This window comes from Macrosteles quadrilineatus, unplaced genomic scaffold (genome assembly GCF_028750875.1).
Source record: "Macrosteles quadrilineatus isolate MER2022 unplaced genomic scaffold, UCM_ALF_1.0 Scaffold_1__1_contigs__length_201487025, whole genome shotgun sequence".
NCBI classification, from domain to species: domain Eukaryota; kingdom Metazoa; phylum Arthropoda; class Insecta; order Hemiptera; family Cicadellidae; genus Macrosteles; species Macrosteles quadrilineatus.
In genome coordinates, this window is record NW_026542594.1 from 96,208,413 (window position 1) to 96,226,389 (window position 17,977).

At 34.7% G+C, this 17,977-nt stretch overlaps 1 protein-coding gene across 1 annotated transcript in view; it reads left to right on the top strand.

Annotated features, from left to right (window-relative positions):
- The window catches only part of LOC128991329 (TLC domain-containing protein 2-like), a 47,445-nt gene that overhangs the window by 17,825 nt on the left and 11,643 nt on the right, over positions 1–17,977 (top strand). Inside the window, exons 4-5 of the mRNA XM_054414171.1 lie at positions 11,532–11,703; positions 12,161–12,265. Coding sequence (XP_054270146.1) covers positions 11,532–11,703; positions 12,161–12,265 — 277 coding nt within the window. The remainder of the gene's footprint in view (positions 1–11,531; positions 11,704–12,160; positions 12,266–17,977) is intronic.

Here is a 17,977-nt window from a genome sequence, read left to right on the forward strand (position 1 = left end):
TCGCATGTAGTACATGTCACACTAATATGGAAACTAAATAAATCAAAATATAAAGAAAAGAAGATAATATGGGTAGAATCATGAGTTGCAGCGTTAAAATGTTATGTTGACTGACAGCAATAAAAAAATTTAAGGTACTGTGCAAACAATAAACCATCTGCTTATGTAGTAACGGTGTGCGAAAAACTCAATTTAGGATTGTAAAACATTTTAATCACTACACTAAAAACGCCATTCAAAGATATAGACCATAAATAAGCAATCTTAATAATGAAATAATAATGGTGCGTGTATAGTTAATTGTTAGGCCTTTAATGTTATTAAGAAAATAACAATTTAGGCCTAATTACCGATTGCCATGTTATGTTTGCCACAATAATTGTGTTAAATGACAAAAGTAAAACTCAAAATAACGTATAGGTGTACTGTAATTAGCTTCTAACTTCTGTAATAACATGTACAGAAAGTAAATACAATTTGTTTAAAAACATGAAACATAATATATTTACGTTCGCCTATCGCGTTTGATGATAACTAAATTGTCCCATCAAAATAGATCACAGTTTATACTATATTTCTTGTCCTAAAAAAAAACTGTAAATGTGTTTCAAGTGTTAATGGACGTATTTTGTATTTATTTTCTGTAATTAAAACCCCTCAAATTCATAAAAAATAAATATAAACGTAGGTTTTGTAATCCCGGGATTAAAAGACGTAAATCCCGGGATTTCTACGTATCAAAAATCGACCGGGATCCCGGCATTTGGTATCCTGGGATTAGGGATCCCCCCCGGGGTTGAGACACGCTCTTTCCAATGAGAGGTCAATGGTCAAAATTGGTTAAGAAATGGCGAAGGAGTTCAAAGGACAAATTTTGTGTTGGCGTATTAATTATATATATAAATGAATAAATGGGGTAGCGGATTTTTATCCCCAGCTGGAATTTTACCCCCTGGGCAAACAAGACGTCACAAACAAGGTAAAATTCCGGCCGCGAACTTTTGAGTTCCGCGATATCAGTTTGATGGATTAAACGTATATTTACACAACCGTGAAGGTTGTGAATTTAATCAGAATATCAAATTATAAAAACCTAGAGTGTACGGGCCGGAATTTTACCCCCGGAATTTTACCCCCTGGCCAGATATATAAATTAGTGAGAATGGTTAGTTCTCTTCATTCAGTTTTAGTTTAATAGTAAACATTTCATTGTTAAGTAGCCTTTCTTAATTTATTTGTAACATAAACTAATCGAACAGGTTTTTAATTTTAATTTTGAGATTTGAGTACAGTGGAGTCCCGATAATCCGAAAGGCCGCTTAATCCGAAACCAAAAAATGTATTTTTATATTTTTTTTATAAAAAAAAATTAAAAATTTTAAAACTTTTTTAAACATTTTTTAAAATTTTTTAAAATTAAACTTTTAACACAGTTAGCTGTACCTCGTTAAAGTATTCTATAGCGGTCGGGCGAGATAGACTTTTTTGTAGAGTATTTTAGTAAATATTTCACCATTTTTGTTATTAACATTTTTCATTTTCGTCCGCCAAATCACAAATGGATTTTATTAAAGTGATAATGCTGCAGCCACTAGGTCTAGCCTTAAGTAATGTGAAAAACAATCCCGGGCCCGTGCCTGCGTCCTAAGACGAAAAAAAAATTCAAAAAGTAAAAAAAAATTTATGGGCTTGGTCCCAACCATTTCGGACTAACGGGACTCTACTGTATCAGGATTCGATCATTGAAGCCAATTGCTGGTTAATATGATCAAAATTAAACAGTGAATTCTGTTTACTTAGTTGAGATTACAAAATGAAATAAATAAAGATAGGCTACTTAATAATAAAATGTTTACAATTAAATAAAGATAGAAATAAGAAAATCAATCATTCTTAATAATTTCTATATCCGGCCAGGAGGGAAAATTCTGGGGGTAAAAATCCGGGTGTAAAATTCCGGGGGTAAAAATCCGAGGGTAAAAATCCGGCCCGTACATCTTCAGTTGTCTAAACGCTAGTTGTATGGACAGGGGGTAAAATTCCGGTTTTTATTTCTAATCTAAATAAACACGCTCTGTCTATTTTCATTAGACTTCCAAATCCGCGGGGGTAAAATTACTTTTGAGCGCTCAGGTTACTACGTCATTGTGACGTCAGCTTTGCCCAGGGGTTAAAATTCCAGGGGGAAAAAATTCCGGCGACCCAAATGAATAAATAAATAAAAAGGTCTTTTATTGAGCCAGCATAGTATTATTATTCTACGTAGTCATTCTTGACAAAGTCCCCCAGGGGACAGAATATTGTGTCCAGTTTCTCTTCTGCATGTTCTATTTGGCCTACCTACACTTCTTCAAGGTAAGCTAGCTGCTATCCTCCTTTTTCTACAATTCAAAATCCTGGCCTCGAGCCTTTCCTTGAACAAAACTATTTAAACTCTAGGTTTTTTTGGTCAAGGAGCATATACAGGTTGATGAACTCAAGGAGGCCACCATTGGGATATCGGTAAGGTAAGAATTAGAGAAAACTTTAAATGGGGTAGTTAAAAATATGAATTAAGTTTTTAGAAATTCAACCGCCATTTTCCAATATGGTGGCCAACTTTGAAATTTCTTACGGAAAACCCTATGTTTTATTATTTATGTTTTCGGATAGAACATGCAATTAAAAATTTTTTTTATTCTAGACATTTTTACTATAAAGCTACTCGTTTAGGCGTACAGCCTAAGAAAAAAATCACATCCAGTATACATTTTGCATCATTTAGCTCCTAAACGAGAAGGTTTATAGCGAAAATGCTAAGGGTAAATAAGTCTCAAAATTGCATTTACATTCTAAATAGTAGGGGTCTGCGGGTCCCCGAATTTTTCGGGTCCGGTCGGGCCAGCGAAAGGCCCGAGAGACCAGGTCGGGTCAGAGATTTGTTGGGACCAAGACCGGGTCGGGCCAAAAAAAAAAAATAATAATAATAATAATTTATTTCTAAAAAAACACTTTTATATTTTATCTATTATTACAGAGGAAATACAATGTTCAAATAAGAATTGAATATTAAGTTAGCTCATGACCTTTATAAGAATAAAGACACAACAGAGCAATTGCCGCACTGCCACTATCCAGAGCCAGTCGTCTACTGACAAGACAAAAGCCATGACCAACAGTGCAAAGAAAACAGCCAAAAGTCAAAAGAAAGACTATTTATCCCACCAGTTATTTAGGTACCAGTTTAATTATTTATTGTTTATTCCATACCTAGTTAAAAATATATTTTAGTATTTTACATATCAAATTATAAACAAAAGAAATATCTGATCTAGTGTACAGATCTGTATCTTGTTCTTTTATTTTCTTATTGTCGTTTTTGTCATACAGTAACAACACTGGTTACTGGTGTCTGGTTCCAAAATAACAACACTAGTGTCTGGTTCAACATCAGCAAGTAAGTCAACAAAGAGGTTAGGCCTAAATGTTTTATAATTTCTTAAAGAATAAACAATAACAAGCCAGTAAAGAAATTATTAATTATTAAAAAAAATAATAACTCAGCTGTTTGTTGTCCGATCTTTAAGATCTATGTGTCATTTGATTTGGCATAAAATTTCCTACATTTTGTTATTCTTGTGTTTTTTTTGTAACTCTAGTGGTTTTCATGTAATTTGAGGTCAAAGATTTTAGATGGCCGCCAATTTGAAACGGCTATAGTCAACGAAATGAAATTTTGCATGTTTGTGTACAACGTTAAATTTAAAGTTTGTACCTCGATTCAAACTCGAGTTATAAGGTTATTTATAAAAAAACACATACAGACAGACAGACGGAAAACGAGGCTCCGGCGACCCATGTTTATAATGTAAAATATTCATGCATTAACCCAAGGAAAAATCCTGTGAATTTTTTCAAGAGAGTTCACAAACACCCTGTATAGTACCATAAACAATGTGTGTGTGTTATTTACTGTTAGCGAATTTCCCATACAGGGAATAATACTATTACTGTAGTACTCATGGTAAGACCTGGACCCGGGACCGATTTAATTTTTCATTTTGAGGTCCCTAGAGGCCAAAAACACCATCCGTTAAATTCATATATATATATGTGTGAGTGTGTCCGTTAGCGCGATAACTCGAGGAAAAATGATCCGATTTTGATGAAATTTGGTAGAAACAAGTAAACCTACGTTTATTCGAACGAGTTCACGATCCAGCATAATCGGACCATGGGAACGGGGGTTTATGGGGTAAAAATGGGGTTTTCCCGTTTTTGACTCTAAAAACTAAAATTTTTTTAAACCGTTTTATAGACCTTAAAAAAAGAAATAATTTAGTATAATGAAGGGCTGTTGTATGCCTAACGGTCACGGAGAAAATTCAAAAATAGTGTAATTTAAAATTCCTATGTTATTCTTATGAAGAATATGAAAATTGTTGTATTTTACTTGTTATATTGATAAAATTTGGCAAATTTATTTATTTCATCCTATACTATTGACGTATGGTCAAAAAACACTTTTTACTTTCCCCGTAGCAGCAAACCTAAGCACTCCTTAAATCTAATGTTATTTAAATAGGGAATAAATATGTCTTATTTATGGAAATATTTCAGTAAAAATGTAATCGGACAAGTTGAAATTTGCTTAGTCTGCAGCTTTGCTGCGGCGGGGTATTTTTGAATTTTATAGTAATTTAGTTTACACAATATCTTTTCTTCAGTGAGTTATCCACTTGTAATGTTGTTTAGCCTATTACTATTTTTGGCCCTATAAAAAAAATAATGCCTATGTAAGCTGTAGGCCTACTAATGCCAATAATAGATAATTATTTATTTATGATGATGTCACAAATAATGCTATTGTAAGTGTGAGGTTATTATATTTAGGAGGTTAGGACGCAGGGAATGAATGATACATAAATGAAATGAAATGAAATGAAATACAAATACATATTGCATGGTGGAAACATATTAATTTTATTTACTTCTTTCTTGCAGTCTTGAAGCCAGTCCACAGGCCCTAAACTTGTGATATGTTAATTGATTTGTTTATGATCTTTTTATATTAAATTCCTTTTAAATTTGTTGTAATTTAACTACCTATTTAGTTATTTCAAGGTTATGAATCTCTTAATAAAAAAAAAATTGTTGTCTTCTTTCTTGCAGTCGAGGCAATTCCCAAGCTGTAAATAAGTTATGAAAATGAAATAATATACAAGAATACAGTTTTTTTTTCATATTTTACTATCAAGTAATATTATAAACACAGATAGGAGTTAAAATAAAAAAAATCCAGTAGTTAATGATTTTTGGCCCGACCCGATTTTGGCCTGAAACCCGAGGGCCAAAATTATCGGCCCGACCCGAACCATAAAAGTCTGACCCGCAGACCCCTACGGCAAAAAGACCATTAAATTCGTAAAAAGTATTAGTTCTATTATTTCAAAAATAGCAGCCATTTTCCTAAATGGCAACAAAGTGGAAAAGTGTGTATTTTATGGTTATGTAGAATGTAGATGCAATTTTAAGACTTATTTACTCTTCCCATTTTTGCTATAAACCTACTCGTTTAGGAGCTACATGATGCAAAATTTATACTGGATGTCATTTTAGCGAATTTCCCATATACTGTAGGGATAAGTTATTACCGTAATACTCATGGTAAGACCTGGACCCGGGACTGATATAATTTTTTGTTTTGAGGTCCCTAGAGGCCAAAAACACCATCTGTTCAAATTTGAACGGATATATATATATATATATATATATATATATATATATATATTTATATATATATATATATATATGAATTTCAGGGTACTCTGGTTTATATTATACTAGCTGTACCCGCGGGCTTTGCCCCGTTTAACTTCATATGTGAGCTCGTTCGCATGGCTCAATCACGTCCTGGTTGAAGTTCGTTCGCTACGCTCACTCACCTTTAGGTTGGAGCTTGTTCGCTGCGCTCACACGTCCTGGTTGAAGTTCATTCGCTACGCTCACTCACCTTTACGGTTGGAGCTCGTTCGCTGCGCTCACTTGCCTTCAGGTTAGCTCGTTGGCTACGCTAACTCGCCTCCGGGTTGAAGTTCGTTCGCTGCGCTCACTCACCTTTTGGTTGCAAATTAGCTGTTGTCATAAATTTAAAAAAATAATAGTGCTGCACTCTGTTGGTAATCCTAGTAACTTTAATGCTATTGAACATCACAGAACAGAACCAACTTGTTTAATTGAAACAGCTGTTATGATTCATTAATTCCATTTAAATATGAGTACTCATTAGGTTAACATGGGAAACTCCAGAGCCACTGGGGCGGAGCCCGAAAGTCCGATCAGAATAAAAACCACTCAGTTTTCCTATTTAATGCCTAAAGAATCAGTGTACCAAATTTCAGCCTCCTAGGTAAGTGGGAAGTGGGAGAATTAGTGATGAGTGAGTCAGTCAGTCAGTGAGGGCTTTGCCTTTTATATATATAGATATATATATGAATTTCAGAGTACTCTGGTTTATATTATATATATATATATATATATATATGTGTGTGTGTGTGTGTGTGTGTGTGTGTCTGTTAGCGCAATAACTCAAGCAAAAATGATCCGATTTCAATAATTTGGTACAAACGTGTAAACCTACGTTTATTTGAACGAGTTCGCGAACCAGCATAGTCGGACCATTGGAAAACGGGGTTTTATATGTTGCAATTTCTTGCAAAAAAATCTTGCAATTTCTTTAGCTTAAAAAAAGAAATAATTTAGTATATTGATGCGCTGTTGTATGCCTAACGGTCACGGAGAAAATTCAAAAATATTGTAATTTAATTTAAACTGTTGTAGTTTACTTGTTTGTGGATATATTGTTATTGTTTATTGGATATACAGTATGTTTATAAAATTTGGCAAATTTATTTTTTTCATCCTACACTATTGGATGTATGGTCAAAAAACACTTTTTACCTTCCCTGTAGCAGCAAACCTAAATTGGGAATAAATATGTCTTATTTATGGAAATATTTTAGTAATAATGTAATCATACAAGTTGAAATTTGCTTAGTCTGCAGGTTTTCTGCGGTGGGGGTATTTTCTTAGGCTGTAACTCCTAAACGAGTAGCTTTATAGAAAAAAATGTCAAGAATAAAAAAGTGTTAAAATAGCATGTTCTATCCGAAAACATGATAAAGCTAGGGTCTTCTATAAGAAATTTCTATAAGAAAGTTGGCCGCCATATTGGATAATGACAGCTGAATTTCAAAAAACGAAATTCATATTTTTAACTGCCACAAAAATAAAGGAATGTCCCCGATTTAAAGTTTTCTCTAATTCTTACCCTTCCTGATATCCCAATGGTGGCCTCTTTGAGTTGATCACCCTGTATACTAAATACTAAACAAAAATCATTTAATGAATATAGATGTCTCTTAATAACCACATGTTTTTATTTAGAGTGATAATATTCCTTCCTCGTGTTGAAAATGCTCAAAATTTAATGTAAAAAAACCGTTGATTCTATGGAAAATAAGTCAAAATCATTTATTGAATATATCTGTCACTTATTGACCACATGTTTTCATTTAGATTGATTTTTTCGTCCCTCATGTGTAAAAGGTTCAAAATTAATATACAGTACAACCCCTGTTAACCGAATTTGGGTTAACCGAAATGGTTCTATAAAATAATATAGGGCTGTAAAATGCTTTAATAGCTTCAGTTGTCTGGTTTAATGTCTAATCCCATGGTAACATTTTTGTAGCTGAAATAAAACACTGAATTATATAGACCTTCTCTTAAATTCATTTTTCCTACACACTGTGGTGATAAATTGGCTATTTTTAGCATATTATGGGTTAACAAAAAATTGGTTTTCCGAAAATGGCTCTCCCTCCTTTATTTTGGGTAACCGGGGTTGTACTGTAAAAAACTTTGATTCCATGAAAAATAGATAAGTTTTACAAGGAGACTCAAGTGCAAAAATTTGACATTTTAATAGGGCTCGCAACTTGTTTCCAAGGCGTCATTTAATGCAATACCCTTTTACTTTTCAAAGATTATTTTTGTTTAACCCTTAGCGGTCGGAGGGCCACTACGTGTGGCCACAAGATCCGTGACGTGACAAGTTGTAATATATATACGAAGCGACGCGCCAATAGCTCGGCAGGGCCACTCGTAGTGGCCCCCGCCTCCTTCCATGGTTTGGCCGCCATTATTACTTCTCTTGTTTACGTCTTACGCTTGGATTTAAATACCGTGTGGCGAGCATTTCAACTCCAAAACACTGAAGTTTAACCTAACATATGACTGTAAAGTCGGTCATCATTAGGATTCAATTATGTACACTTGTATTTAATAACAACTTAATTACTCAAATATTAAAACGTTTATAACAATTAAATTATTAATAATCTTCAATAAAATAAAAAAGCAAAGTATCTTTTATGGTTGAAACTGATTAAAAACAATGAAAATGGTTCATTTGCAATGAAATATTAAAAAAAACTACAAATCAAAATATTTTTGACAAGTTATACGATTATCATACAGTATTATGCAAATTACCAGCTTTATTATGACTTTAGTGGAAAGTAGAAAGAACATAGACAGTATATAATATTACTTTTAAATCTATGTACTTAAACAAAATAATATTAAGAAGTATATTGGATAAAAACCGTTAAAATACCTGCAAAAAACTATACAAAACTAAAATTAAATCATTATTGCCTAAAATTTACAAATGAAGGATAAAAAAATTAAGGATACAAAATTAGTAGTTGAAGGATAAAATTTACACATGTATTAAATAAAGACTTACAATGCATATAAAAATAATTAGACATCACATTACTTGAGTTGATTTAGACCAGTTTGTATTTCTTTAGTGTGTGATATCGGAGAAAGCAGTCTCCTGGGTGTAAGCCAGGTTTATTCTCATAGGTCTTGCAGTAAAATCTGGTTCGTTTACGCTGTCCAGCTGCTCTATTTGTACAAACAGCACAGTCATTCTTCGTAGTTCCCTCCAGCTCATAAATGAAGTGTGTTTTTCCATCCAGGCGGTCTCCTTCAGTGGTATATGATGGGCGTCCACGTTTCCTGCTTGTGTTTCTTACATCACCCACTAGCTGATTCACAAGTTGTTTACGGAACATCTTTTGACGCACAGCTGGTCTGCCAGGGTCTCGGTTGTTGTTGTAAATTATGAATCCATTCACAACAGCAACTTCAATTAGCCAAAAACATATTTTACGCCACCATTTTATTGATTTTCTGGCGAATGAATAAGTAGCTATGTAATGGTCTGCTACGTCTACGCCACCCATGTTTTCGTTATATCTGTAAACAGCTGTAGGTTTCTGAACAACTTCTTGATTTCCACCCTTAACGAATCTCTTTACTTCTTCCACCGAGTTGTCATACAAAGAAGTTATCATTAATACTTCCCTTTTATCTTTCCATTGTATTACAGATAGATGGTCACCTTTTCTAAATGCATTGATATCGCTTTTTTTCAATTTTTTCTTTTTCTTAACTGCTAGAGGTAGCCCTTTTCGTTTCCTATCTAACGTTCCAGTAAAGTGAACTTTTTTTTCGTACAGAACCTCGGCTAATTCTGGGCTAGAGTAAAACCGGTCGGTAAATATGTGCAACCCTTCAGCACTTCCTATAGACTGTCCAACTCTGTCAACAAGAGTCAACACAACTCGAGTTGTTGTCAGTAAATCTGGCCTAACAAGTAGGTTGTTTGTTGTTTGCCCCAGATATGGTTCTATTGCACACACATAACCATTACTCGAGTCAGACAGAACATAGACCTTAATGTGCCACTTTTGAGGCTTATCCTTATTATAACATTTAATTATTTATTATAACATATATTATAACATTTAAATAATACTTTTCCTTTAAACCCTACAGTACTCTCATCTACGCTAACTTTGCTGCCTGGACAGTAATATTCTCTAAACTTCATGTCAAGATAATTAACAACATGTTTCACTTTAGCAGAGCGAGAGATTGCACCTAATATTGGTCTGGTTGGAGGTGTAGAAAGGTGTAAATTCCAAAAAATTTGTAAAAATCTCTCTTTGGAAAATATGTCTTCAAAAAAAGGTTGGTTTTCCAACCAATCGGTCGAAAAATAGTCGTCGATATCAGGCTTTAGGTGCATGCCCATATTAATTATGATCCCCAGAAATGCCTTGAACTCTACTACAGTAATATCCTTCCATGTCCACCACATGGATTTTTTTGGTAAGGGTCTCATTTTATTTATTTTATCTTGAGCATATCTGTTACTTTCATTAACAATCTCTTCTAACAATTCATCAGTGAAAAATAGTTTGAAATACTCAATTTCTGAGTTTCGATCAAAATTTGGTGGTTGTTTGAATCCACTCAAAGCTTTATATTGAAATTCACGGAAACTTACATCATCATCCTGCCACTCTCGCCATACGTCAGCTGCAGCAGCTTCTACAACATCAGCTACATGTTGATCGTGTTCACCCGCGTTAACTTCGCTAATATTGTCTTCTAGTTCACTATCAATGTTCGCATTTCCTTCTATATCATTATCACTTATTCAAAATCCACATCACTGTCATGTTGACTGTCAATATCACTAAAAGTACATTCAATATTTTCGTCACCACCCTCAACCCCTACTTGCTGATCTTCCTCTACACCTTCGATCTCAAACAACATGGAAAGATCGTCATCTTCGTCGACTTGTAATAGATCCCGTATAGTATCGGATGTTAAGTCTCTATTTGAGGCCATTTATAAATCATAAATATCAATTTATTAAAAATGTAAAGCCATTAAAACGACTGTTGCACAGTACAAGCTGATTACTCACTAAGGAAACACTTGCCAATATGGTTATAACCTACGAAACCAACGGCTTTTTGTTGTCTCCAGATAGTTCCGATTGTTCAGATAGAACAACTTGTCAAAGTTAGTGAACTTTACAGTTAAAGTTCACTAACTTTGACAAGTCGTTGCCCTTGATTGCGTAAGCATAGACATTTTTTAAAAAGCAAACTTAGTAGAACCACTCTTTATGTACAAAATTGTGTTTGGTTCACAATTTAAATGTTAAAACTAGAATCGCTATATGATACCGCTCGAAGCGGTTTTCTGACGTTTTTCGGCGAGGGTAGGGAACCCTCTTAAGAATTTAAATTAGGTAATTGTTTAGATTTTATATTAATTGTTTGTTATGTCATTCCCTGGTGTTTTTATATTTTGTTATTGTTTTTATCTATAAATATTCTATTTTTCAACGTACCTTTTACTTAGAATAGGCTATTTACATACATTATATGCTTGTAACTTTGTCAATTGCACACATGTGTTTAAAGACAATAAAAATCTTTGACTTTTACTTTGAAAATTACCTTTTAATGTACCATTCGCCCCTCTGCTAGATCGTAAGATTTTAAATGACACCTCAACTGTAAACACTGGTTAAGTAGGACGGTTGAAAAAGGGATATTTCAGAAAAAACCCTTACTTTTTTAAGTATAAAATATAAAATATTTATTGTTTACCAGGTAATCAGCTGTTTCACATTGGCCATCACCACATACAACTATGAAGGTTACGGCCTCATGGCACTTTTAGTGGAGGTAAACAGCGTATTTCTTCACATCCGCCAGCTTATGATCATACAGAATTGGAATCGTAAAACTTTTGTATACCGCCTTAACAGCTCCCTTAACCTCGGTAAGTATCCAGTTTGAAATCTGTTGTAACTTAAGAGTAATTTATGTCTGTATAGAAAAATCTATTAACTGTCTCTCATGGAACCTTGACTAAGAGAGTTAACTAAATAGATGGATAACTGGCATTTGAAATTTATTCATAAATTACTAAATTAAAAAAAAAACTAACACAGTGTACTTGTGTTTACACATTGTATTATTTTATTTACAGTATATACAAGTAAAGTACATTTGTTCTTATTTGGCTACAGGTGTACTGTGTTTTATTGTTCCATTTTATATTTGACATCTTAAATGAGGAATGTGGCAGTAATCACAATCACAAAACAATCCAACTTCAATATCAGTAGGTTAGTTGGTTTTTCAAATATTTGTAGACTTATGGATATTAATTAACTATCCATGATTATTTCACTCGATGTGTATACACAGTTTGTCACCACAATTGTTGTTCACAGGCACATTTGTTGTGTTTCGTATCTTGACGATGGGTTGGATGACAAGATGGTTGATTCAGCACCGCTATGACCTCACAACCTTTGCCTTCAAACTAGCAGGAATTTGTAAGTCTTGAGAACAATTTGACACTAAAGCTTTCAGTGTAGGAATGTAGGCATTTTCAGATTATGACGCCTAGCTGTGTTGTGTTAAAGTAACAATCCTTTTTATGCATAAGACAAAGGAACAGATAGAGTAGGAGTGCGAAAAAAACTTCGTAAGGTTTTCATGCTGTATCAAATTTTTACTTTCTCGTCCTATACATAGTATATGGAGAGAGTATTGTTGTCGTCAAATATTTGATTTTATGTTTAAGATGAAAATATCCAATTTTGGGCCCCCCTCAAGTCTGAACCCATAAAAGTGGCTATTGAAGTGTGTGGATGTGTACCTACAGACTACATTTGTGGTCCGATTTTGATGAATCTTTGCATGTGACTTTGATCGGACCATGGCAATGGGGTTTTATGGGGTAAAAATTGGTTTTTCTCATTTTTACCCTCACAACAGAACATTTCCCAATTTCTCTCTAGACCATTTTTAAGAGCTCAAAAAATAAATAATTTAGTATGTTAAAGTTTTTTTGTACGCTTATTAGTTACGTAGAAATTTCAAAATTTGTAAATTTAAAATCCCTATGTTATTTTTATGGAGAATTTTGTAAACTGTTGCAGTTTCCTTGATTATGAATATATTTTGATCAAACTTGGTAAATTTATTTATTTTATTCCAAACTATTAATATTCTACTAAAAACACGTTTTATTACCCTCCCTGTAGCAGCAAACCAAGGTACTCATTAAACCTAATGTAATTTTAATAGATTTAATTGAAAGTCAAATCAGGCAAATGGAAATTCGCTTAAGCTACGTTTCCTTTACTACAAGTCGCAGGCACAAGTCGCGGCACATGTCGAGGCCATGTCGCGGCACATGTCGCACGAGTTTGTCATGCCGTTTCCATTCCAGGCACATGGGGCACAAGTCCTGCGACTACAACTGGCAGACAAGGTAGTTGCTCTCTTATTGTGATGTGGCGAGTTTCGGTGACAAAAACGACCTAGATGGTGGATAAGAAGTTTTTTTGCTAAAAGACCATTGGAAGGCGCATTTAATTCATTGATGAGAGATTTGCACGTACAAAGTGGCTTCGAAAATTTCCTCCAACGAACTCGATTCGATTCGATTCGTTTTATCGTAAGAGCCAGAAACCCTCCGATTACAAACCCGGTACCTATAATTAAACATACATATTTAGTGAGTCGGTGGCTCAGTCGGTAGTGTCGCGGACTTCGGGCCCAAGGCAGCGATGTCGTGGGTTCGGATCCTGGTCACTGCCGATAGCATTTTATCAGTACAGTTCACCTTTGTACTGTACCGGCTCACTCCTTGCTTTGCTGTAAACGATCCACGCACGGGCGCTTAGTCTATGTGGACGGGCAAATGCAAAGTTAAAAGAGGCCGCCAACCTCTTAAAAAAAAAAAAAATACCCGGGCCCCATGATGTAGGCCGAAGCAAATGCACCAACCTTTGGCACATCATGGGAGGATAACTTAAGGTCATCAGGCTCACCGGCTGCCGAAGAAACCCTTCGGAGAGAGGGTTTCCCCTCAATCCTAACCAGGGATACCGGCTACTTGTTTAAGCGTCACTCCACCTAGAATCCACCTGGTACGAAACCCTGAAGAATCGCAATGGAGCGCCCTGACGCATTTAGTGCTAGCAACACTCAGGACCTATCCAATCCCTGACAGGCCAAGACCCACCATCAAAGCCAGGAGGAAGGGGACCAACCACCTATTACCACCACTACCCGATCGAGGTCTTACCCAGTTGCTGGGAAACCAGTGGTGACCAAGGCGATAGATCCCTGAACACCCCCAGCGGGCTTGAACCCAGCACCCGATCTACTTCGTTTGCCCATCAAGCCCAACATCACTGCCAGGCCATCAGGGTTTCCCTAAAGGAGGCAGGAATAGAAGTGGGTCCCACCCGGATGAACCCATCTACCATAGCTGGCGACACCCTTTGCTCAATTGAGGTTCCAGGGAGAACCCCCCCCACCAACAAACTCAAGGAAATTTGAGATTATGATTACCTGTCATCTAGAGTAGTTTGGAGGAACTTGCATGCGCAAGTTGCAGGCTCAAGTGCCCGGCCGTTTCCATTCCAACTGAGCACATGTGCCTGCGACTCGGGCACATGTTTTGTCGGGGCACTTGTGCCGTGACTTATGCGAGGCTGTTTCCATTCCTACAAATTCAGAGATTTGTGCCGGGCACAAATTTGTAGGAATGGAAACGTAGCTTTAGGCTGCAGGTTTACTTCAGCGAGGGTATTTTACAATAGCTATGTATATTTTTAATGTATACATTTCATATAAAAACCTTGGTTTTAAGGGATTTTTCTTGTAGGAGTGCCGCTACAATGGGATATTTGTTTGAAAAAAATTAAACTGACAGAAATCAAACTAAATAATGTTTTTCTCAATAACCGTATTTAGATATTGTAAATTTCTGTATTTCCAATTGGTAGTGAAATATGAGCTTTGAGTGAAAATTGGCTGCCATTTTCCAAGATGGTGGTCTTTGCACAGCATGCATTAATGTTGATTTTTGGTATGTTGTTACTTAGTACTAGTACTACACATGTGCAAACATTAACATTGTTAAACATTACAAAATATTATGAAAATCAGTTGTCCGAGGTTAATTTGTCCGAGGTTTGATAAATAACTAATAATATTTAGATAAATCAACCGTCCGAGTTTTCATCCGTCCAAGTTTATTAAACTATTTTAAATTATATTAAAATATCAGTTGTCCGAGTTTTCATTTGTCCGAGGTTGGTTTAAATAATAATAATATTTATTTGGTTAAATCAACTGTCCGAGCGTTCATTTTTCGAGATTTTAACTGTCTGAGTATTATCAGCGCCAAAAGCGACTCTGCCACCGAGCTGCTAATACAGTCCGCGCAAGAAGCTATCAGACCGACACCGTGCTCGCCATCGTACAGACGGTTAGGTTAGGTAAGGTTAGATTACGTAAGGATAGGTTAGGTTATGTTATGCAAGAGTCCTACTGTTTTAAATTAATAAAAATATCATATAATACTATCATAAAATCAACCAGTAAACGCGCCGTGTAATTGAAATATCCGCTTTAATTACCTGACAACAGTATGATTGCTTCTTGCACCGTCTGTACTTGTGGCTCGGTAGCAGAGTCACTTTTGGCACTGATGATACTCAGGACATTAGAAAACTCGGACAAATGATATTTCAACATTTTTGTAAATAATTTAAAACCTCCGACAAATGAAAGCTTGATAGTTGATTTAACCAAATATTATTTTTATCTAAACCATCCTCAAACAAATAAAAACTCAAAAAACTGATATTTTAATATAATTTTAAATAATTTAATAAACTCGGACAGTTGTTTTATCTAAGTTATTTATCAAACCTTGGACAAATTAGCCTCGAACCACTGATTTTCATTATATTTTGTAATTTTTAACAAACTCAGACAGCTGAAAACTGAGACAACAGAACCTCACCCCTATAAACTGTTCAGCTTTTGACAGCTAGATCAGCTGTTCAGATTTTAAACTGTTAAAGAAAATTGGTCAGCATCACTGAAAATTTAAAAACTAACTAAAAAAAAAATCAAACGCAAGGGGGGGGGGTGAAGCCCTAAAGGAAATTACCTTTTTATTTACCATTCATCACTCTGCTAGATCATAAGCTTTAAAATGACACCTTAATCGTAAAAATCGGGTAAATAGGAAGTCTGAAAAAGGGATGTTAGAGAGAAAATCCTTATTATATAAGTGTATTATAGATTTTGATTTTTACAATGATGAGACATATTTTTGTGCTTAAATAAATTGTTCAAGAGTTTATCTTTGCTTTGTTTAAGTGATTTTGAGAGACCTGACTCATGTGCCTCATTTTGAAGCTGAGGACACAAACTTTTCATTTGCTCCCATTGGACACACCTAACGTTAATGCTCCTCTGATCTGATGTTTAGAAGACGTAACAACAGTGTAGCAACATTACAAGAGAGGCTTCATATGACTGTATAAAGAGAAGGACTATATGTGAATAAACACACAACTCCATTTGCTGCAGCAAACTACATTTTAAATATATCACATTTGTTCAACAACAGTCAGTGAGTCAACGTTAAACAGTTTGAGTGTTTTATGCCCTCAGTGTACTTTAAATTATGATATACAGTTCAGGGGGATGAAACCTGTTTATGTTTGTACCCTTAAAGTGTTCTAGTTTCAATAAATAATGTCTTGATACTTTAGAAATGGACAAGTAGAAATAAACATTACACACATTTGTTAGCTGGTGTACACAAAACCCTTAATGTAGTAGCTCTTTGCTCATATCCTGGTTGCAGCACTAGTTAGGGTATTTTGTCTTCTTAAGCTCTTTTAAACATTCTTGCCACCAAGACTGATTGTTCGAATAATATCTACTATTTGATAATATCTACTATCATAGATTAAAAGAAGTAGACACAGATACCCCACGAGATAGGGAAGTCGCGAACGCCGTATTTGAGCAAGTGCAGTCGCTGTTTTGGCTTTGCAGGCCCGCAGCGTTGCCAATTCGTGCAGCGCAGGGACGGCGGAAACTCCCAGATTCCCACGGACAGAGTGAGAGAGACTGATGAATGGCAGTGGCCGCAAAACAGTAGTATGCATGCATCGTAGCGGCCCTCTCTACAGTTGACACTACACCTGATACGACTTGTGTCCATAGCATCTGAGCTACTCACTCCGAATATTAATATTATTAATATGAAATCGATTAAGTTCATTGTTTAATTTATATTTCAACCTGCAAACGAGAAATATATCTTGATTACTTTAAGTACCGGGGGAGTTTATGTTGATTGTAAAAGCAATATGAAGAAAACTCTCGTTTTAAAACAACTAATTTTGAATTTTATTATTTAAGTTTCAGTGTAATTTTAATTTATTATTAACTAGCTGTTAACCCACAGACTTCACCCCGTTTTAATTCATAATTCATAAGTATTAATAAAATTGTTGATTGGTTAAGTTAAGCTGAAATAAACAAAACAGAATACAGAAATACAAACAAATAATTACACCTGATTCTAATAAGGAAATAAATTGAAAGAATAACATACAAATAAGGACAGCTGAGGTTTTTTTAACATTATGTATAAGGAAAGTTCCCTTTGGAAAACAATTACGACCTTAAAGGGATAGTTTTGCGATTTATGAAATAATGGATAGTTTTGCGCGAGGTTTCTCGTCATGACGAACATTTTAATATGGGGGTGTGACTTGTAGTTTTCTCAAAAGTTCAATGGGTACTTTTGGCTTTATATATTTTAGAATTTGAGCATTAAAAACCAGGGCTAAATCATGAATATTTGTAATTTTGTTCACAATATCAAAACATTTGGGTATAAAAAACAAACAAAATGCAAAGTTTTCAATTTAATTTAAATATAACTTAAACCGTGCCACTAATGGAACAGCTGTATAAGTTACTAGGCATACTTATTTACAGTATATTTATGATCAACAACAAATGATGAGTATTTAAGAAAAAATATCACGTCAAACTACAAGAAAATTTACAAACAAATAACAAACAAAATAATTGAAAACCAAACCATTCATATGTAACAATTTATATACAAATAAAATATGAATTAATCAATCATCATAATGAAAAATAGTTGTTACAGACTTAACAATGAGTGGTTTTAAATTAACTATGAA